The sequence below is a fragment of the Montipora foliosa genome, chromosome 7, assembly GCF_036669935.1.
Source record: "Montipora foliosa isolate CH-2021 chromosome 7, ASM3666993v2, whole genome shotgun sequence".
Taxonomy (NCBI): Eukaryota; Metazoa; Cnidaria; class Anthozoa; order Scleractinia; family Acroporidae; genus Montipora; species Montipora foliosa.
Genome location: NC_090875.1, coordinates 29,035,180 through 29,058,706, shown reverse-complemented (window position 1 = coordinate 29,058,706; position 23,527 = coordinate 29,035,180). Strand labels below are relative to the sequence as shown.

General features: G+C 39.4%; 2 protein-coding genes across 5 annotated transcripts in view; one reads left to right on the top strand and one right to left on the bottom strand.

The window, feature by feature from the left end:
* Positions 1 to 164: 164 nt before the first annotated feature.
* LOC138011722 (GRAM domain-containing protein 4-like) lies at positions 165 to 18,366 on the bottom strand. The gene is made up of 19 exons (XM_068858853.1): positions 17,833 to 18,366; positions 17,351 to 17,486; positions 16,662 to 16,915; positions 16,052 to 16,122; positions 15,123 to 15,211; positions 14,800 to 14,825; positions 14,376 to 14,467; positions 13,892 to 13,983; positions 13,297 to 13,342; positions 12,765 to 12,836; positions 11,763 to 11,806; positions 10,239 to 10,348; positions 8,455 to 8,513; positions 6,587 to 6,685; positions 5,659 to 5,794; positions 4,728 to 4,815; positions 3,192 to 3,273; positions 2,727 to 2,795; positions 165 to 1,419 (listed from the first exon to the last, which is right to left on the bottom strand). Exons 1-19 carry the CDS (start codon positions 18,314 to 18,316, stop codon positions 1,288 to 1,290), a joined length of 2,181 nt encoding a protein of 726 aa, XP_068714954.1. The 5' UTR covers positions 18,317 to 18,366; the 3' UTR covers positions 165 to 1,287.
* A 302-nt stretch (positions 18,367 to 18,668) lies between these two features.
* LOC138011723 (ceramide kinase-like) overlaps positions 18,669 to 23,527 on the top strand; it is a 25,577-nt gene continuing 20,718 nt past the window's right edge. Inside the window, exons 1-3 of one of the 4 annotated variants that reach the window (XM_068858856.1) lie at positions 18,669 to 18,926; positions 21,167 to 21,421; positions 22,437 to 22,568. In XM_068858856.1, the coding sequence (XP_068714957.1) occupies positions 18,809 to 18,926; positions 21,167 to 21,421; positions 22,437 to 22,568 (505 nt within the window). In that variant the 5' untranslated portion in view covers positions 18,669 to 18,808. Of the gene's footprint in view, positions 18,942 to 21,166; positions 21,422 to 22,436; positions 22,569 to 23,527 lie in introns of all 4 variants that reach the window. The other 3 variants (XM_068858855.1, XM_068858854.1, XM_068858857.1) reach the window with 3 other exon arrangements.

The following is a 23,527-nucleotide window of genomic DNA, read 5'->3' as shown; positions in this document are numbered from 1 at the left end:
ATTCATAAACCTACATTTTCTTTCATCCACCCCATAAGCATTCACGTATCTTCAATCGAGCCTCTTTCACTTGTCAGGCCGGTAGAGATCTCATGGATGTACTCACCAAACTTTGGGGCAAATGAGTACGGATGAACACCCACTCAAATGAACCCTTTGTTTGCCCCTTGTTCTTTCAATTATTCAGTATAAACGAATAGTATATTCATTTTTTTCTTTAAGATGCCACTTAATATCTAAAATCCTGGACTTGTAAGTTCAGGATAAATATTAAAAAAATATTATTTTCCGCGTGTGTTAACGAATACAATAGATACAAATTCTCTTAAAAGTGTTACTTGACTACGCGACGCAAATGTTTGTCCTTCTTCTGTCACATTAAGGAGGTATCATACCGAGATATATTTTGAATTCTAAAAAAAACCTATTTAAGGTAAAACTTGGTATATAACAATGACTCGTAGAATAAAAGTTGTTGTAGGCGCACGGGCCAGTAAGGTCAAGCAATCGATCACTGAACCCATCCACTGATCGATTAAACATGCAATTAGTTGATCAATCAAGCGAAGAAATCAGGCAGCAAGTCAGTCAGTCAGTCGGGCCAAAAGTCAGTCAGTCAGTCGGTCGAAAGTCAGTCAGTCAGTCTGTCGAAAGTCAGTCAGTCAGTCGGCCAAAAGTCAGTCAGTTCAGTCGGCCAAAAGTCAGTCAGTCTGTCGAAAGTCAGTCAGTCTGTCTGTCGAAAGTCAGTCAGTCAGTCGCCCAAAGGTCAGTCAGTCAGTCGGTCGAAAGTCAGTTAGTCAGTCTGTCGAAAGTCAGTCAGTCAGTCGGCCAAAGTCAGTCAGTCAGTCCGGCCAAAAGTCCAGTCAGTCTGTCGAAAGTCAGTCAGTCTGTCTGTCGAAAGTCAGTCAGTCAGTCGCCCAAAAGTCCAGTCAGTCCAGTCGGCCAAAAGTCAGTCAGTCTGTCGAAAGTCAGTCTGTCTGTCTGTCGAAAGTCAGTCAGTCAGTCGCCCAAAAGTCAGTCAGTCAGTCCTGTCGAAAGTCACTCAGTTCGCCAGCCAGTGACTCTATAGTCAGACAGGGATAAAAACGGTGAGTGACAGAGTGTGTGAGTGAGTGATTGAGTGAGTCAGTAGTCACTGGCGGCCAGTCAGTAAGTCTTCCTGTCAGTGAACCAGTGATTCTATAGTCAGACAGGGATAAAAACAGCGAGTAAGTGAGTGAGTGAGTGAGCGAGTCAGTCAGTAGTCACTGGCGGCCAGTCATTGAATGAGTGAGCCATTCAAGTGACTCAACAGTCAGTCAGTTCAGTCAATATATAAGTTGTCACGTCAGAGCCCATGCGTAATTTCGCCGCCCTTCCTGTGGCTCTGATACTCTCGAAGACTTCATCCCTGCCAATAATTCCACCAAAAATATACGGCTACCAAAAGAAGAACAAAAAAAGTAGTGTAAGTTTAAGGCGAATTTTTGGATATTAGGTCCGGAATGAATTAAGCGCCGGGGGGGGGGGGGGGCACCTCCACTTCGGTAAATAATTTTTTTGGTATATACTAAAACAGTGAGATAACATAGCACAAAAAGATGATTTGAACTCATTTATTCGGGAAAAATTGCAATATTTTCGGGCACAAATCCCGCGCGAGTTACTCGGAGGTGAGTAGCAAAGGATATTTGGAGTTTGAGAATACCCTATCTGAGCGCCTTCCACTCTATTCACTGTTTTAGTATATATACCAATGGAAGATATCTCAAGGTGGTCACAGTGATCAAGAGCGGGAACTGGACCCAGCGCATGCGCATGAAAGTCCGGCGCCCTCGGCTGTCCGGCAAGTGACCTTTTACCGAATTTGTTCCTGGCAATCGCTGGTCTAACTTCTCAGCCGCAATTGCAAATAGCCACCTGGTTTGTCTCCGGCCAGTTGAGACTCTTAAACAGTTATTGTTGTTCTGTCGCTTTGTGGATTGGCCTGCAAAAGCCGATATGGGGAGTGGTCAATTAATGTGCTTATGAAAATTTTCAGGATTTTCTTTCGTTACTGATTATTAAAGAGACACTTGGCGACGTTCGTCAAAATTTGGCGTGCATCTTATTCGCTGCATTTTTGAACATTGGTGGACGACGATGCTAACACCAAGTCAACGAGGGGTTATTTCTGCCAAAATCACGTTTTCCCTCACAGTTTCTGGATTTGATTATTACGCGGTAAATAAGCTGCACTAGTCGTCTTCGATAAAAAGATTTAACATCTCGTTTACGCGAAACGGCAAACGACATCCTGCTACTTGTTATAACAACGTTTAAAAGGACCAGTTCACGCTTTGGAGTGAATCATGGGTAATCATGGCAACGTCGTGTGCAACATGGCGGGAAATTCAAAGCAAAATAAATTGCACATGACTCTACTTTATAGACTTTCGCCTTCATAAACCTAAAAAAAAATTCATGTTTACAGCTGAGATGAACTAGACTTGGTATCTATTCCTTGTAATTCCTATATGTTGCTTGTTTTGTCTCCATACATTCTCTGTAGTGTTGTTTCTTTAGAATTACAGGAAATGTTTGGCAGAAACTTTGTTCAATAAAATAATCTCAACAATAGCCTAGCTAACAGGCAAGGAATCAGCTAAAATCAAACACGTTTCTTTGATTTTTGACAAAACTCAAACTTAAGCATGGCGTTTGCCGTGGCCAAATGCTAAATCTCTCTTATAAAGGCAAAAATTTACCTTGTCGATTCCGTGGACGTGAACTTCTAATGCCATTCCCGTACCAGGCATAATCGGGATAGGTTTGGCCTTTGGTAAAAAAAAAGACGGCAGATTCTTGAGTTGCAGACTAAATCACAACCATGTATCTTTCTGTTGCAGGATTCTTCAAACAACAACTTTGCTAACGGATTGGAATTGAACGAACCTACTTTCAAGTCACAGAAAATTATAGGTGAACTGTCAAGGTTTTTTTAGTTTTAAACGAGATAAAACGAATAAAGGGTTGTCACCCAGCGACTGCCCCCAAAAAGTGATGAGATAGGAATGAAGGGAGGGAGACTTCCGATCATTCTAGGAGGCCTGTGCGGACGAGCACCAGGGCAGAGTCACAAAAATGGTGATCCAGTTAACAATAGAACGAACGCCTGTGGTTGACTAGAATCGCACACTGTTCATTTATTTCTAAAAGTCGAGTAAGTTTACCTTAGTGAGGCTTGTAATTGATTCCAACTGAATCACAATATGTTTACCAAAGGAAGTCTTGCCTTTCTCGAAACACAAATAACTGTGAAAACAAATTTAAAAGCATTCTATTCCAGCAAGGCTATGGAAAGCATCACTAATTCAAGGTTTCAAAATAAACTGGAAGTTTCAGTCAAACCAGGCCGCCGTTCTGCCGAGAATTCTTGGAGAGTATATTTAGATGCTTATGATAATCGATCACCGAGGGATTTGTCTTAACAAACTCCCAGATTTCATTCGCATTCTTGATTGTGACATGACGTTTTGCCAACCACTTGTTTACAGATAAGGCACGAGTTTTCATTTTACTAGGCACAAAGAATCTCCTTTTTTGACATATTTAAAACATGTTGCCTTAACAAGCGACTGACAAAAGCAAAAGCTTTAATATTCCGTACGAACGTAGCCCGGCTCCCACGCAAACGGGGATTAAGCGTGTTCACGCAAATGCAAACGCAAACGAAGTTCACACGTTTAACGCAAACGCAAGGGAAGTAAGACACGCAGGCGCAGTTCAAGTCCTCTTTCCAAGATTGCCGACGAGAGTGAACCTGCGTGTTTTTTTTTTTTTAAATCTTGCGTTTGCGTTTCCCCGGTTCACACGTGTGAAATGCAAACACAAGAAAATGGAAAATCTTCCATTTCTTGCGTCTGCGCCAGCGTTCAAAACCGACTCAAAGGCTAGTGTAAAGATTATCCTTAACAGCGGCCGTCTATTAAATTCCAAGCAAAATTCTCCAAATTAAAACGTTTTAGCTAGCTAGTGTCTGGTAAAAATAGTTTCGACACCGAAACTAATAAAAAACAAAATTGTTTTTTTTTTTAACGCAGACGTCTAAAATGGCGAGACCATCCTTTCGAGCTTGCCAAAAAGGAACTTTATTCTCTACTTGCACAAATCCCATATTACTCCTGTTTCACCACCCCCCCCCCCCCCCCCAAAAAAAAAAAAAAAAAAAAAACCTTGCATAGGCATTTTTTTTCGATTTCTCTTGGGACATCTTCGTGTCCCAGGAGAAATTGCAAACAATGATTATGCAAAATTTGACGAGGGTAGATGAGGCGCATTATGGGATTTGTGTAAGTAGAAAATTTAAGTGTGTAGTCCTCTAGCCCTGGAGCACTAATTGGGGACAAATGTTGGTTTTTGAGGAGAGGGGAAACCGGACTACCCGGAGAAAACCTCTCGGTGCAGAGTAGAGAACCAACAAACTCAACCCACATATGACGCCGAGTATGAGAATCGAACCCGGTGTCACATTGTTGGGAGGCGAGTGCTCTCACCACTATGCCAGCCTGCACCCTGCCAAGGCTTGTGACATTTTGTTCATTTAAATACAGATCTCTTCCTTCATAAGGGGTTTAAATGTAGGAGATAAAGACACTGAACGAAAACTATCTCAGTCTGCTTACGAATAAAGTTGAGTGGGATTGCTTTATAACCTAACTGAGAAAGTCCGTATGTCCTAATAAAGGCTACCTAAAGCCTCTTGTTACCTTTGAGTAAGAAACAGTTTTCCGTGTTTCACGTTGGTGAAGGTTTTCTCTTTGTCCAGCAATATACACCTTTTGCCATACTCCCATTCTAACAGAAAACAAATATACTCTCAGACATAACTTGTTGCTGCAGAATTTTGAATCTAGCTTAAAAAGTTGAATTCAAATTCTCCAAACCAGCAGCAGCAAAATATGCCTGATTACCGTTAGCATGGTTGCAGTGTGAACATAAAGAAACATTCAAGAATGTTTTCTTTTTATCACAAGGGGTACACAGGAAACGCGGGAAATGACGGATCTCCTTGAAGAAATGCCTGCTTCTTGATATTAGAATTAACATTTTCCGTACAACTTTGGAAACTGTGAGTTGCTTTCTTTCATTTTTTTGCTTGCAAATTTGGCCAAGATCCCATTGAGAAACTAATAATATTCGATTCCTTTCACAACAGGAAACTTTTTATCATGCTTGTAATTAATTAAAGACTGCTTGCTTCTCTTCGGCCTTGCATGAGTCTTTAAGTGTAACCATTCAAATGAAAGCTACGGAGCAGTACTTTACTGTGGTGCTCTTTATTTTGTTGTAAAAGGTTGTGCTAACTTTTGAGTCTGTGGGTGAAATCCTGAAGTGTGACCATTCACATGAAAGCTACTGAGCAGTACTTCCATGTGGTTTTGTTTATAAAGCTGTACAATGTGGTTGTATCTTTTGAGTCTGTGGGTGAAATCCTCAAGTGTGACCATTCAAATGAAAGCTACTGAGCAGTACCTTCCTACGGTGCTGTTTATTTTGTTGCACAAGGTGGTGCTAACTTTTGAGACTGGGTGAAATCCTAATTATTGACCATTTAAATGAAGCTACTGGGCAGTACTTTTCTGTGGTGCTATTTATTATGCCGTAAGAGATGGTTGAATCCCAAAGGGCGATTTTCACCTGGTAAAAAAGTTTCAGTTGCTGGTAGCTTGAATTTATCAAGGATGGGGTTCGTGCTGGGGTTTCTTGATTGTTCGGATGAATTGCCGTTGCCAGGCGACGATAAAGAGCCCGTTGATGAGGCCCTAGGAATCACCTAGGATACAAATAAACACACGGTTATGAGCACCAGACCTTACACATCCAAACAAGAAATTTCGTGAGTTCGACTCACTGAAGACATTCAACTTTGGACAATCGTTTCTTTCTCAAATGTTAACTATGGACAGTTGAACATTTTTCTTTTTCTATCCAAATAGACTCGGACTTTTTTTCCGAGGTGGCAAAAGTTACTAAAAATCAGTTATTTGTATCTAAAGTCCAGCTCAGTGAAAGGCAAGGGTCTTTACCTAAAATGTAAAAGCAAGCGTTTTTTTCGATTTAAATTAACATCGAAACATTGTGTCACTAAGGCCCGATTCACACGGTACTGGACGAATTTTCTACCGGTTGAAAAATTTGACCAGCCATTTTGTTTGCACGGAACCGTGCAATATTTTCTCTCCGTTCACACGGAACTGAGGAACCGGATTAAAGTTTAACCTTTGTCAGTGGTTTCACCATCTATTCATGTGCAGAGGGCTACTTCACGAAATTTGCCGTGCAAAAATTTAGACGGTCAAGGTGTTCACAGCGCGCCGCTTAAATTTTCGACCGTACCGGCTAAAATTCGTCTCCGATTTGGGCGTTAAAATTTTTGGACGGCAAGGCGTCTAAATCTTCCTACGTTTAGCGTGGTTCCGTGTGAAAAGCCCTAAATGCACAAATTTCAACCGGTAGAAAATTCGTCCGGTAACGTGTGAATCGGGCCCAAATGAAAAAATTGTAAACAATGACGTCACAACGGTTTCCTTATAGGAATTTGACTCTAGAGCGACGGCCCGGTTACCTCTTGGCTGGTTTGTGTCTCACTCTTCCTTGCAGCTAAATCTGCATCCGTTGGCAGCTCTCTCCATAGCTTTTCTGTTGTATCATACCTTCTTTTGACCTATTTCACAAACGAAAACTCGAGAGGTGTAAAAATGAGACTTGCTGTGTTTGTTGATGTTTCGTCCTGACTGGCAATTACGGACAGTGCCTACTAATTCAAAGGTATTTTTTCCTCGGTTTATGATTATGCAGGAAATGTAGATCTTAACAAGTGTTATTGAAATCGAAAAAAAATAAAAAATTGGGGGTAACCACGCATTTTTCAAATATAATTCACGAACAATATTTGTAAAAAGCTTTAAAATACAGAGCCATGTATGGCATTCTTTCTCAAATTGAAGCTTAATTATCTCTGACAAATGCATGGCTGCTCCCAATTTTCTTTTTGGATACCAATACTACTTACTAAGATCTACTTTCTCTGCATAATTTTAACCTGCGCAAAGATATCCCTGTATTAGTAAGCATTAACGATTGGAAATCCGAGTATCTTGAGATGCGCAGAACGTGTGCGCAATAATAATAGTAGGCACCGCCCTTAAGTAGCTTAAGCCAGGACGACGACGACTGCTACGAGAACGTAATGAGCAAAAACAATGGCTATTCACGCCCTGCACGAGCGTATTACATTTTGGTACATTTCATTGCCGTTGCCGTCCTGACAAAGACGTGAAATCAATTTTCTCTCCAAACATCCACTCCGTTCATACCAATTTTCCTCCTGGAATAGTGATGCATTGGAGTGATCGCAAAACACATGTAACTACAATCACGGGAAATTACATTTTTAGACAACGTTCTCGCAGCTTTCGTCACCGTTCATTCTACGTACGTACGCCTGATATGTAACAAACGCTACTTGCTACTAACTACTAAGCATAATTTCCAATAGGGGTTTTGCACGGCAGCCATGTTGCATGACAGGAACAATAGATTCTCTTTCCTATGGGAACAAATGTTCTTTCTAAAGCGGCCTTCACACGGCAAACTTGAGTTTGCAAACTCAAGTTGGTGTGTGTGAACGGCATAAAAACAGTCGGCAAAGACGTTGGCAAACTGTTGGCGACAAATAGAACTTGTCTCTATTCTCGCCAATAGTTTGTCAACATGTTTGACAACTGTTGTTGTGTCTTTCACACACACCAGCTTGAGTTTGCCAACACGAGTTTGCAAAATTAAGTTTGCCGTGTGAAGGCCGCGTAACGCAAAACATTTTCACTGTTCCTGCCATGCAATATGTCTGCCGTGCAAAATCTCTATAATCCCACTTTCAATACAATTATGTTGCTTTACTGCTTCGTGGCTTTTTGCAATACACTTTCGCTGAAGGAGTTATTTCTAAAGCCCCTTGCCAAAGGACGCAGCAACTCCCAAAAAGGTAAGGACATGCAGTGTATTACGGAAACGATACGACCCATAAGACTTTGTAAACTTACAAAATTCGGCCGCCATCTTGTTTTGAACATGTTAATGCGTTGCTATCTCCATGGTGACCATGCGCAATGCGCGTGCGTGGCCCCAACAATGTTGGGAGAGCTGTGCAAACGGACCTAACATTGTTTCGCTACGCTTCGGCGATCACGGAACAAAAAAAATGTTGGGAGTGGCTCAAAGGTTTGACCACAGCAGTTTCAAACTTGATGCAACAACTCGAAGCAAGACGCAACAACATGCAACAGGATGTGGAAACAGACGCATCAAGTACCACCCAACAATGTTAGTTCCGTTTGCACGGGTCTTAAGGAAACCGTGATGATTCGTGGGTGGGTCTTGTGAAATCAACTTCTTTTCATCATTCAAATGTAGAGGGGAAAAAATATCAATTACCTTTGGAAATCGATGTTGAATTGGGTTCACAATGAACAGCTTAATTCCCAAAAACAACCCTGTCAAAATCAGAGAATGATAAATCACGAAGAGAAAAGAACAATGCAAAATAGGTCTCTACTTTTCGCTTCTACTTTAATAAAGGTATGTCCTGTTTTTATCCCGGCAATAATCGTTCTTCTATGCCTGCAGTGTAGACTTGAGAAATATTATACTTTAATTCAATGAGCGCGCGTTAGATAAGAATTTGCTATAACCAATCTTAGACCTAAATTCTGGTCGCTTGGATACCGAAATTCTGTAATTTTGGTTTCCGCCACAAATTCATCCCCTTGGCAACAAACCAATCTACGTCGGCGATGTCGACGAAAAACCCACAAAACAGAGGAAACATAATTAATCGTGATGCACGTGCGGCACGGATTTTAGACTTTTGCACGTCACCAGAGCCTGCGCATGACCCGAGGCTCTGGGAAACTCTATGTGGGAGAACATACCCCGTAGGGTTCTTAAAGCCGAAAACTGGCCATTTGAACCTTACGGCGCCTGCTCACTCCTTATGCTAACATGAATGCGCCAATCAGAGACACTTTTCAATGTTCTTCACGAAAACCAATGAGAAGGCACCTTGTTTCAGGGTTTCCCAGATTCCCCAGAGCTCTTCTCTTCCTCAGTCATGCGCAAATGAGAAGAGCTCTAGGGTCGAGATTGCGACGTTAAATTACCAACTTTGAGGTTTCGATGACAACGTGAGGGTACATGTTTACAATTACTCTAAAACCACTCGTAGCAATTTGTTTCTGGGATACTTCGCCCACAATATATATCGGCATATATCGTAAAAGATCAACGTAAAAGACCTACGTAAAAGACCTACGTTAGTGTATATTTTGAGGTTACGTTTTTGCCGACGTCGCTTCGCAGATCTTTAAAAAAGGGAGTTTACGACCTACGACTTGACGGCAAAGAAAACGTCACAAAGTTTGCATATTTAATGAGTAAAAACAATAGCTTGCACGCTCTACACGTGCATTTTTTTCATTTTTGTACATTTCTTTCACGTTTTCGGCAAATCTGGAACGTAAAATTTAATGACCAATTTTCAGGTTTTAAGGTGATGTTACACGAGCCGATTTTTAATCCATGGTTCACGAGACAGCTTTTAACGTAACTTTGTTGCGGCAACGGTATGTTACACGAGACGATTTTTAATGCAACATTGCTCGCAACACTTGAACCCAGGCTCCTGCTTGACAAATATGGCGGAAAATGCATTCTGGGACGATGTTGCGTTAAAAGTCAGCGGCGGGGGTGTTACACGCACCAACACCAACAAAATTCGGGCACCAATGTTGCAGGTTTTTGAATCGCTTTCAAAAACCTGCAACATGTTGCCGCAACAAAATGTTGCGTTAAAAATCTCCCTGTGCACCCTGTTACTCGACGCAACTTTTAACGCAACAATGTTGCGTTAAAAATCGGCGTTAGAAATCGGCTCGTGTAACATCACCTTTACGAAGAACGTGAACAAAAGGCAACTAATTTGAATTTTCCTGTCGTAGCTTCAACACCGCACCTCCTAATTTAGTTCCTGGAAAGTTGCGCTAGTTTTTAGAGGTTAGACAAACCGACATAATGACGAAAAAAAATATATAAACCTGAACTTGCAGTTTTAAATGACGTTTTCGTTATCGTCGCATCGTAGATCTTAAACTCCGTAAAGTCCCTTAGCAGAACGCTAAAAACGCAATATGCAAGCGTAAAAATTCAACAAAACAGGATACCTGTGACAAGAAACAATGTCTTTCCTTTGAGCAATAAAGACGCTGTCAAAGCCATGAAGAGAGAAGTAAACAGTTTTCTTGAAGCCGCTGGATGCTGCCACATCAGCAAACTAAAACATACAAATACAAAATGGGGAAAATTATAGGAAAGATATCTGTTTACAAACATTGACGTCAAATTTCTTTCGATACTCAAATTTACCAACCACCGAACAAAAGAACCCTTTGTTTCGGCATCCAATAAGGCTCTGATTGGCACATTAATATCAATAGGTGACGTCATCGCCATAATTTGCTACCGTTTTGTACAAAAAAAATGGCCGTCTCATCACGTGATTAAAAACAAGCTATTAAAGTTCTAATTCTCTAATCTAATTGAGAGACCAATTCGTGCGCATGCGCATACCCAACAATGTTAAAAGAGGTGGTTTCAACATCGCTGAACATTCAACAAAATCGAATGGATGTTGAAGCAGTTTGCCGGGGTCTTACGGCACCTCCTCCACTTAGAAATTTTCTGAAGGAAGGCGTGACTGTGCACAAGCTAAAACGTTAGCAAATTTGTATCGTTCAGTGTTTCACCGTGACAGAGATTAGCCTCGAACCAGCGACCCTTAGGACGAGAATCCAGCGCCATAACCACTGCACCATCGCGCCTCCAATAAAAAACAGGTCGGATAACGAAACTCCTATCTCCCCACCACGAGTCCACAGACAAACAACTGGGATAACTTTCCGTCAAATACATAAACGAAGCCATGTTTTCATGTTTTTTGTCGACAAATGGAGCATTTCGGATGTCAAATCTATAGCACATAATTTATCCTATGACAAATTTCGAAATAATTGACGAGTGGCATTAGAGAGATTTACCATCTGGTTCATATAAAACTACAAACGACAAACTGTATGATACTGCTTGTTTAACAAAGCATAAAAAATCCCTTATTCTAACTTGTCTCCTTCTTTTGAGAACTGAAGTTACTCGATTCCTGTTGATAACAGGCAAGAAATTCGCACAAATGGACACTTTTGTCGAGAAATGCAAGTATAATTATATAGATGCAAGCCCAATTTTGATATCCAACACGAAGCATTTGCTACCGATTTCCAACAATAATTTAGGTTAGCGTTATTTCAGCTTAAGGTAAAAAGAGAGGAGAAGCATTTGGGGTACACTTTGTGACGATATTGAATTGTCTGTATTCCGAGGCGCGAGTGATGTTGAAGTTAAAGAGAAGAACAAAGGGGACACTTCGAGGCGCTTATTGAAATCCGCATTTCTGGACATATCTGAAAATCGAGCAAGTTTCTTTGATTTTTGACTAAACTAAATTTCAGCCTAGCGTCGTTAGCCGTTTTGCCGTAAAAGCGACGCTAAAGCTCTCTATTAATTCTGAAGGTATATTAACCCCTCTTGCTGGATGACAGCCGCTTCCTATCCTTTGCACAGCTGTCTGCGCATTTCGCCCATAATTGTGCTTGTTGTGTTAAGTAAACCAACATAGACGATATAGTACTTACTTTTTCAGTTTTTCTAACGAGTCTGCCATTTTCCCTAAGGTATTCTGCAGAAAAAAAATTAACTTCAAGAATCAGTCTTACAAATTACAAAGAGAATAAGGAGATTCAGTATTTATCGATGACAAGAGCTCATCAGGGGGTCTCTATCTCCACTTATTCCTTGAGTCAACCCGAATCTAATGCATATCAGCGAAAGTATCATTATGTCCCTTGACGCTGAGATAGCTTCGTTTTGATTGACTTTTAAAATAGTGCGCGTGCTGAATCTCCCAAGGAAGGCGTTCTATATATAAATCTACTCGGGAAAGAGTTAACTCCTAGGCAAAATATGGGAGACGCCAACGAGAACGTCACAAATTTGCATATTTAGTGGACAAAGACAATTGCTTTGCACGCCCTGGACGTGCGTTTTTCACTTTTGTCCATTTCTTTGTCGTTGTCTGCAAAACAACAACGTGAAATAGCAAAATTTGAGTTTTTATGAAGAACGTCAGCACTAATGAAAATAAATTGTCATCTTCCCTCAATTAAGCGCCGTTCCGACCAGTGTCATTTTTGAGCAACTACCACACCCTTGTTATATTAAAAAGGTTGAAATAGTCACTTAGACGTACATTTCTTTTGATATTGAAATTTGCCAACCACGGAACAAAAGAAGTCACTGTTTCAACAGCCAATTAGCTTGTGGTTGGTACATTAATAACAATGGGTGACGTAACGAGAAATATCGCTATATATATTTCGAGATAACGCTCTCGTTGTCGTCGCCGTCGTCGTTGCTTAAGTGTCCTTAATGAGTTCCCGTCGATGATGACTCGGGAATACTCGGAAAAAATTCGAGTGCTTCTTTGCAGGAGTCGACAATCTACGACTTCCGATTACTAGTTCGGATGCTCGGATACCACTGAGCCACAGGAAATTCAATTCGTGGGACTCGGCCATCACCAGCTATTAAATGCTGTACATTTCTATCTCTTTTTCCCCGGGGGAAAATTCTTTTACCTGAACTTTCCTTGCGACTTGCAAAACCAATTGAAATTTGTCAGACCAGCTGTGATCATCTGAAGAATTCGTCTGTGGAGGAAACGAGATGCTCAGTATTGCACTGCACTGCAATGCGTGGTATTGCAATATAATGCAATGCAATGCAATGCAATATCACGCAATCGTATAATCTTTAGTTGGCTGTCATAGACCCAAAACCAAAGTTATTACAATGAACAATCACAATGCGAGGAAACAGCACAATTAACCAGTCCGAATTTGAAGCAAAAACCAGCACAATTGCCACTACGTTTCACGCTTTTTTGTTCCAGAAAAGTTTGGCATCCTTGCTCGATACGTTTAGCCAATTGCTAAAAGAAGCAATCAACAAAAAAAAAGATCATGAAACTGCTCTCCGCACTCAAGAGAAGCCGGCCTGATATCATCAACACTGGGTTGGCTCATCCAAACAAAACTAAAATATAAAGTAGCTTATAATATTAATATTTCATTTCAATCATATTTCTTTGATGATTTTGATTAACGGTACCTCGTTTTTGTCCACCTCTACAAATCCCAGTTTTTTAGCAATGCCTCTATTGATAGAAGGAGAAAATAAATCAGACTTTTTGTTTAAAATGAGGTATCTATGAACGTATTTTACTTTACAAAGCGGGGAGCCGGAGATGGGCGTTGGTTAGAAACTGCAAACTTTACAAAAGCTATTTCGTTATTTATTTTGGGACGAAACTCAGTTTTCTTCAACGTCTATAACTGCATCAGGTGTCACACGAACATTGTGCAATATCATCTCGTAAAAAAACATTAGGGACTTGAAGATATACGACAAATGCATCGACGCATACGTCACTTTAAATTTAACTGTGCGGTATCGTTATTCCACGCGGTTATTCCACCTCGCTAATGTCGTACAATACGGGCTTGTAGTATCCTAACAGAAATTGGGTATAGGCGGTTTCAGAGTAAAAATAAGGAATGAAAGATTCAAATTTGAGCGCTCATTATGCAGACGCCACTGGGCTATAAGGTGCCCGCGGGAGCTTTGATGGCTATCCCGACAAGTTAACTACAGCTGTATGCCAAGAGAAATTGCATTGTGCATGAGACATCATGTACTATCTTACTTGGCATGAAGATAATTCGTGAACAGTTTCCAGATGACCATGAAGAGGATCATGGAAAGAAGAAATCCATGCCAGACAGAATACATGTAAACCTGAAAATACATCAAGTATACATTGAACCGATTACAATTAAAATAATTTTAGTTAAGTTTAGACCACAGTTTACAACAATCATTTTCGGTACACAGAACTTTCACGTGGAGGAATGCTTATCTGCTCTTGAACTCTCAACGCTGTTCTTGACAAAGAAGATCCTTTATGAACTATGATTGGCATAAATGGAAATAACATGGAACATTGTTTAAACAACGTACAGTTCTTTTCTATATAGCAAGACTTTGAAAAACTTCAAGGTACTTTAATCACACAAAAAAACGTGCTGAAAGTGACTTGGGTTTTTGGTTCTCTACTAGATGCTTGTAAAGAAACTTACCATAGAAAATTTAATAATAATTAAGTAACACTAACAATAAACGATACCCACCAAAAATATCAAAAAAGATGCTGTTGGATTGGACCAGGAAAAAACGCCATGAACAGACTTGACAAAGCTGGTTATGGGCTTAATTCCATCACCTGTTGCAAAAACAAGTAAGTCACAAGTGTTGACATCAAAAAGAAACTTTCTTGCTGTGTCTGTTATGCAGTGTAGCATTTTCTGATTTGCTAATTCGGTTTAAATTATTTGTTTGTTGAATTGTTTCTTAAAAGGGAAAAAAGCGTTTAAGGGGAGAAAACAGTCACTCATTTGCAGTGTGAGGAAACACCTGTCAGCACGTCAGAATGTGCTTTTACTTTAACTGAATCTAATTACATGCAATGGGCTAAAAATCAGTGCGTAGTTGTGAAAATACAATTATAGTAACAAAGTCACCCTGAAGCACTACAAAAGACAACAATCCACTCACTGAATCGGGTGATATTTTCCTTTAATCTGAGGGACAACAAAGAAAATAAATTAATCAACAAAGACAGCAAAGAAAATTAATGAATTACACAAATGCATGCATTTTATTCTGCACATAAGAAGTCCCTCCACAGTCGATTTTCCCTTGTAGACCACTCAAGCTTAATTCTTGGTTAATTGATTCAAACGTCAATCTTTTCGTGTACGTTATTTAATGAATAAGGTTTGTTACATTTGAGTACAGGAACAGTTCGACGTTTGAACTGGGCCTGAGTTCTGACCATTTTTTTGGTATTTTCTAATTACCTGTATGAGAAGACCTACTTTTTCACAGTCAAAGGTTCTCCTTCATCATCTTCTTCATCAGAAGTTTCAGGTTCATCATTGACAAAGTCCCATAATCTGTCGACAATCTCAAAATGGATAAAGAGAAAGAGCCATGTAAACTGCAGGTTGCAGCTCATTGTTGAAACAAGCCAAACCTTAACTAATGCTAAATTATTAGGCCTAAAAAAACAATTATTAATGTTTAAGACTTAAAGGTGAGCATTTTGGTGATTGTTTGGGTTGTTTTCAGTTATGACAAAACACTGACCTGCAACCTTAACTTGCAACCTACCAGCATGACTATTCCCGGGGTGGGGGTAGGGGGTAGGGGGTGAGGGGTAGGAGGTAATGGTTGAGGGGTAAGGGGTGGGGTGTAGGGGTGAAGGGTACTATAGCTGAAACAAGCCAAGTCTTTACAAGAGTGTTTAGGCCTAAGGTTAGCATTTTTATAAGGGTTTGGGTCGTTTCAGCTATAGTACCCTTCACTCCCTCCCCCCACTTTTCCATCCCACCCTACCCATTCCTTTCACTTGTGCCTATCCAACCTCTTTGTTTTGACTCACCTCAACTCTCCAGTTCCTTTTCCCGGGAGTCCTGCTTCTCCTTACACATCCCACCCTGGTCTTCATCCCTCTCCCCATCTTGCCCTACCCCTCCCCTCTAATGTCTGCATCCTCACCTTGGTTGTTTTACTATACAGAAGGTGTAAAGTGCAGGTTGTGGCATGACTATTCCGGGAGTGGGGGGAGGGGTGTGAGGGGTAGGGGGTGGGGGTAGGGGGTGAGGTAGGTATGACAATTGACATTTAAAGGGAGGAAAGACAGGGAAAAGATGGGGAAGGAGTCCAAAGGGTAGAAGGGAATTAAGGTGAATGCAAGGGAAGAGAAAAAATGTACTAGAACTGAAAATGATATTCATAAACTCACCAGATCAACAATTTGTGTTTTCCACATTTCAAGCTTTGCTTTGACCCTTTGAACTCTGGGAGGCTCCTCAGCTTAAAACAGCAATAACGATCAAGACGTCAAGAAGAGAAATTTAATTTGAAATGTAATTTGAGAGCCAACGTCAGTGAAGTAATGTAAAAACCATTGCACTGTCTAATAATACTTCATTGTAACTCTCTGAAAATGTACCTACTTCACAAAATAGAGAAACTGAGCATAATTTATACACTAGAAAAACCTTGCATTACAGCATAATGGGATGACAATAGGGTTCTTGATTCCTCAACTATTTTGTGTAAAATAAATTGCTCAGTCATGAAAGACATAAATAGGATCAAGGGCCATGTAATTAAATCGAAGGGAAGGTGAATTTAAATGAGTGTAAGTGCATTATAACTTTCCCAACTAGGACTTTCCTTGACTTTTACACTTGATTATCTTAATTTTAATCTGTATAGAGCTTAAGAGCTAAGCACTCGCAGAGGGAGGGCAGCAAAAGATGTCATGGCAGAATCCAGTAATTTCAGCTTTTAGAGAAGACAGAACTACTGACTTTAGTTAAATTTACTTTAATTTAATATGTTTATACCTTTAGCTGAGCTCAAATTTGAATGGTGTTCTGATTGTCCCACACTATTACCATGAGTGTGTCTGTGATGAGCTCCATCCAGCTCATCCTGTGTGCATTCCTCGTGTATTTGAGAGCTACTTCCAGCGGCAATACTGTCACTTGTGTTGCGTGACAAGGTCACTTCTTCTTCCATGCCTAGATCTACCCAATCATCTGCTGGTTTACCTGACCTTGAATCAACCCCAAGGCTGTGGATGCGACTGGCATTTTTTCTGCAATGGTATTAGAAAGAATTGACTTAACGACAGCACTACACACAAATTAAGGAGCTTTGTTCAACTAATACCAACAATTCCTGCTGAGAAACCACTGACTGACATATGGCTTGAGTGGTAGACAGCTCAGTAACTCAAAGTAAACTGCCATATTACCAGACTAAAAAAATATTAATGATAGAGGCACACACGCATACCTATATAGCCCATATATAGCAGTATCCCCTCCCTCCCCCCCTCCCCTCCAATGCTGTTGACTTAATTCAATGACCCCTGGAAGTGAAACTCCACAGATTTTACTCTTCAACTGGGGGTGTCCTAGTGTGTCAAATGGGTAAGTGTCTGACTGAAAGACTGCCTTCTGGACTCACTCACTCAGACTGATCCACTGACTGAAATGAAATATTGGATCATTCTAGCTTTTGAAAATACCTTTGCAACTTTGAATTTTGTGCCTTTTGCCTCTGTTTCAGTTTTTCTTTCAGTTCGGTATTTTTCTCCTTTCCTTCCTGGAGTTCTTTTTGCAGTTTGTTAACATCAGTTGCTTTCAATTTCTTGAGCTGGGCACCTACAGGTATCAAGAACCATTATACAATACATTTATTTAAGGAAGCTTAATTCAGGTACATCAAATCGGTAACCATGGAAACTGTCTTTCCAACTTACAACATATTAGTATCCTCAAAAATCTCTCCGCTTATTGTCTGTAATTAAATAGAATTTCACCTCACAGGTAAATTAAGGCTCCAGAGCATCAAGTGTTCTAATGTTAACATCCTCATTAGGGCTACGTAGAACGTCCCCGCCCCATGCCTCTGTGGAGGCCCTAAGTTCGATGGAAGCTGCTCTAATTTCAACAGCAGCGCTGTCATTTAATAGCAAGGGTTCATGCAGCTTAATTAAATGAAACTTACACACGTCCTGGTAATCTATCATAGTGTTCACGAGTTGCTCTTGCAGTTGAGCTAGCTGCATTTCATAAATCTGTTTCTCAGAGTTTGGAAAGCTTTCTCTTCCTTGATCTTTCATCCTTTCATCGTTGGAGCTCGAGGCGAGCACAGCTTTATTCTCGGGAATTTCTTCGTCTTCGTTTAAGTTTGCGCTCTCCTTGTCCGACCTGCCGCTCCTTGTTCCTTGCTCCGAAAATTCCTGATTCCAGTCTGAGTGTGATGCCTCGGACTTTCCATCATAGTGAGATCCCGTTTCTGTTGAAATATTGTTTAAATTGTCTTGGATATTTGCCCTCTTTATATCATCGTGTGAGTCGACGTAATGACATGCATTATTTTCCCGGTGATATGAAAAGTGAGACTTTCCATGAGTTCGTTTGTTATCTTTTCCGTCTTTGGTCCCGGTTATATCTGCCGTTTGCTTTCCACGGAAAGGTGATCGAAGCATTTTGAAGACGCGAATATTATTGCCTAATCGGGATTTTGTTTTTTCTAAGTGTTCGTGACCAAGTTACTACATCAAGGCAAGAACTACACTAAGGGGGCCATAGAAAGTGTATTTTTAAAGTACCATCTAAATTAACTTTTTTACGAGAAGTCTTATTCTGTATAGGCAAAATACTCCTTCTTTATTGTAATTTTGTCATTTTAACAATTTTGAACAGTTTCTATAGGGTTGGTCAAGGCAAGGTAATTAATACCTTGAAATTTTTTTAAAATTTAGTTTTGTTCCTTACCCTCTCGTCCCAAGTAAATTGAATATTTTCTTCCCACAATCCAACAGGCTTCCATCAAAACATTTGGCTTCTAAATTTTTCGTTATGCCGCTCAGGTGAACATCTGTAAAATTTATAGCCATTAAATTGAAAAAAAGGCTGCCTTACGCGACTTTGAAGTGACAAGAATGTCTTAGTTTGATGTATCTGAAGAGCGAGTGAAGATGGCGGCCAAGCAAAGCGAAGCAAGAAGTTTGAAGTCATTGAAAGGTGTCTTCAAAGTTAGTGGCAAATTACACGATGTTTGTCTCGATGAAGAGGAGATCGTCTGGACATTACAAGGCAAGTTGAATACAGGTATATTGTAATCATGTAAACAAACTAGCATACGACACAAAGAGTGCGAATTAAGTGTCGATATCGCGAGTAAGTTATATCGTTTACTTTATTGCCAGCTAAGCAAAATACTATAATATTAATACCGACAAGCTTTATCTTTGATATATCGATAGGTCTAATATTTAGTTTAAACGCTTTCAATCTTGAGCGATTGCAGTTTCTTCCGTTTTGTCTGATTTGTTTTCATTGTTTCAGTTCAGTTTCTCTTTCAGATATTTTTGCGATTCTCTCATCTTTAATAGATAGAAGGAAAACTTAACTAGCTTTAACACATTTTAAGAGTTTCCTCGTAGTACATATGTACTCTTGCTGTTTTCAAAAATAAAATGTCACTAACAGTAATAACGTGCGAAGTGACGCAAAGAAATTAAAGGCGCTCGAAAGCTCATCTTTTTTCTCTGTCCTGTACAGACAGTCAAGATTTACTTTCAGTTTTGGTTGCCAGAAAAATGAAGCTGACGTGCGCTCGAAGATAAGCTTAATTATTAGATTCAGAACTTATGGTCTTATAATGTTTTCTCCATCCATAAGATTGTACTCATCACTCACATGTCGTCATTACATATCACCTGTGATATGTAAATTTCATGTCATAATGTAGTCTCTTTAATGACAAAATCATGTGAATAGAGAGATCTTGCAGAATATTCAATATAAGAATATGTCAATTTTGATTCATTTGAGCACTGTTAACTGTAAACATGTTTTAGATTTAATTCAAGGTGTTTTGAAGGTACAAAAATCAATTTCAAAAATGATAAAAACCCAGTTACTTTATTATTAGACAGTGTCCACTTTTTTCCTCCATTTTTGCCTCCATTAATGTCTACTTTTTTGGACACTGAAAGTACAAGTTTTTAAAAACCTTTTCCAGGCTGTAGAGTGATGAAAATGGAGGTTTATCATAATTATTCATGTGGACAGGTGAAAATGGAGATTTTCAAATGTGATGACATCAGAGGCTCCTATGGAAAGGGGAGGGGGGGGGGGTGGGGGGCAGAAGGTGGTTAACACAAAGATAGCAGTCATGCATGAACGTGCTGAAACTATAGGTTGACTAAAAATCTTTGTATTTCAAAACTATGTTAAGTTAAGACCAAGAGACCAAAGTTTTAAGCCCAATTCATTTCAAAAAGATACAGGTACCTGTTTAAAATTGACTGAAATCTTCCTAATTAATGGTCCGCCATAAATACTAACTTTAAAATCTTGAGAGAGCTGGATCGAGGATAAGATGACGTCAAAGACTCACTAGTTTAAAAATGCAATGCGCCTGCACACGTCTACATTAATTATAAATATAAGTGCCGCCCTCGAACAAACGCCACAGATGGAATGAAAAGCACAAAATAAATTGCCGGCCTCCCATGAATAAGTGCCAGCACCCAATCAGAAGAATGCGTCATGTTTTAGAGGATTGTTAGAAAAAAACAAGACGGACAAATTACTCTATCTCAGTCAGCAAAAAAGCACAACATTGGAACTGTAAACATGTTTCAGTCTGTGTTAACCAATTGACCACCATTGACTCCATTCCTAGGAGTCAGTGCCAGTTAACTAATACTTGCAAAATGATCTACTGTAATATTGTTGTCAGTGAGTTAAGAAATATGATTTAAAATAAACACCGTATCGGATGCGGTCAAAATGTAATAAACACAGTGGCGTTTATTTGTCAATGAGTAAATACGGTATACAATTGTGTAGAAATTGACTACTGTAGGTGTCGAAATCACCCAGCAAGCTCGGTTTCCACTTTGTATTCACAAGAAGTGCATTTATCAATTCTATATTATTTATTGCATTAAACAACTGTATAATTTTGTCCCATTCCTATTAATATATTTCAAAATAATATACTAAATATATCCACAATCTAGTCTAAGAATACAGGAAAGGTCATCACCATAGGTGTGCTGTTGCCTAACAGGAGCCCGGTAGCCTGGGGCTCCCAAAGAATAGCTCTGGGCTCCTTAATTTTTCACAGCAACGCCTTTCACTTCATATGTTGGGCTCCTATGTTCTCAGCGTTTAGCTCTGAGGGCCCCTTTAAAATTTTCTTAGGCAGCAGCCTTGCTTTAACTACCAAAATTTGTTAGCTAAATAAGAATATTATTAATAATATATTATTATTAATATTATTATTATTAAGATGAAACATTTTGACCCTTCGCACTTATCAGCAGGTTCAGAACATGCAGGTAAAGCATACAATGTGAGTACAAAATCAATGAAGCTGTTGGATGTCATTGGTGCATGGATAGCAAAGCGACGTTCACCCAATAAGCAGCAAAGCGAAGGACAGCTTGTTGGCTTTACTTTGTTTACATTCGCCAAAGCTGGAAATCGAAAGCTGAGTGAAGCTCGCGTGACATTTGAGTGTGATGATATAAGCATCTGTGAAGAGTGGATTGAGAAAATAAATGATGTTATACAAGGTTAGTGTACCAAGATTTAACCACACTTTCTTTTACGTGTTTTTATATTTTTATTTTGAATTACTGCAAACAATAATTTAGATAACATAAAATAATCATTAATTTAAACAATGTCAAGGCTTTTTTTTATCAAGAACAAGAACTTAAGTCAGCCGTTTTTATTTACTCAGGACTGTGGCAGGAGGGTAGCAGGTGATACATTTGACAGAATCCCGCATTCCACAAAAATCAATTCTCTTTTCTTTTCTGCTAATCATTTACACTGTACATATCAACAATCTTCGTATATCTTAGTCAGGGTATAGTCAATATGTCTTATATAAATATATTTTTCTCTCCTTAGTAACTTGTCTTTACTTTATATTCTTTTTACTAAAAAGACTAAGTCTGTCATAAACTTGACTTGACTTGACTTGACTTGACTTGACTTGACTTGACTTGACTTGACTTGGTACTACGTGTATAATATGTCACAGTGCACTGACAGGCCACATTCAACAGTACTGCCTGGTAGATTTAAATGTTAATAAATATGTATACAGTAACTTTAGGTAGGATGTATGGAACCCTAAGAGTTCTGTCCAGTCAGGCCAACATGATGACTAAAATTTTGAATCTCCAGGTCAATTAGTGCTCAATACAGAAAAGCAGCGCAATTGGAGACTGTATAGGTCCCTATGTATCAGACAAAATTTCCTACCCAGTGTTTCTTGCTGATCCAGATACACGTACTGTATAACAAATATCTTGGTATAATTAATTATTACCTAGGGTCTTACAGTCATGGCTCTCTTTTTTTTTTCCATTTCATTTTGTGGCTCTGACTTGTAAATGAACTGGAAAAAACACAGGATGTAACTTATATTACTCTGCTCAAACTCAAACTAAGCTGTACAGCTTTTATGTTATAATAAGAACAATCTCTAAGAGCATTGCATTCCTTTGTTTCATGCTGAAATTTTCTATTTCACTTCAATTTGACATAAATTTCACAATAATAATTAATTTAAATTAGGCTTTCATGAGAGGCCTCATAAACTGAAAGTCATTATCAACCCAAGAAGCAAGAATGGACAGGCGAGGCTTGTGTATCTTAAACAAGTGGCACCCTTATTTGACAAGGCTGGCATTACAGCCGACATCATGAGTAAGTTGAATAAGAAAACACTATATTTCATGTATAGTTAAAAAAAAGAAAGGCTTTGTTGAGAAAAATAAGTATGTGTACATGTAGATCCTGTTAAAGACTTATGTTCTTGGATAACGACCATAAACCGTTACTAAGGTCCCGTCTCATGTTACCTTTCCTGTTAATCAATACTGTGGGATGTTAAAGAACCCACCCACTGTTCGTGAAGAGTTGGGGGAACACCCCCGGTGTTCTGGTCTGTCATCCTTTCACCCACATGCATGGGTTGGGTGGGTGGACCCGTGAGATCAGATATGTACTGATCAAGAGTAGGGGGAGGACCCCCAATGTTGTGGACTGTTCTCCTTTCACCCACATGCATGGGTTGGGTGGGTGGGTGAGATCAAATATGTACTGATCAAGAGTAGGGGGAGGACCCCCGATGTTGTCGGCTGTTCTCCTTTCACGTACATGTGTGGGTTGGGTGGGTGGGTAACATAAAAAAATGGACCGATAGCAGCTGCCAGAGGTGCCTTTACAAGCTGACATTCAATCTCACCCAAGAGATAGAATAATTATTGTAAAGTGCCATGAGACTTTGTGATATTTGTGGTATATAAATCTTAAATCATTAATCATCATGTATGATAAAACATGCAAAAGACAGTATGGATTTTACGTACGGTAGTATCTGAATGTCAAAATCAACCAGCCAGAGTACTGGTCTATTGAAATTCCCTTCTTTAAATAATAATTAAGGCATTATCTATTAATTTAAATTAGTGTTTTCATTATTATCATAAACGACTGTTAATTTAAAATCAAAGAGTGATAACAAGGCTTGATAACATAAAATAAATTGTCTATTTTCTTGATAATATTCCCTTTTATTCATTTGGCATTAAAAAAAAATCATTTTAACTTAAAGGCATCAGGTCAAACATTACTATCATGATAAATTTATTTATTCTTAAAAG

Bases quoted from the DNA above. Each gene is read 5' to 3' on its own strand.
- LOC138011722 (XM_068858853.1), bottom strand. From the start codon at position 18,316: ATGCTTCGATCACCTTTCCGTGGAAAGCAAACGGCAGATATAACCGGG. The intron at 3,274-4,727 runs GTAACAAGAGGC...TTGTTTTCACAG, and splicing joins AAACTGTTTCTTACTCAAAG to TTATTTGTGTTTCGAGAAAG. The intron at 1,420-2,726 runs GTAAATTTTTGC...TTCTTTTGGTAG, and splicing joins ACGTCCACGGAATCGACAAG to CCGTATATTTTTGGTGGAAT.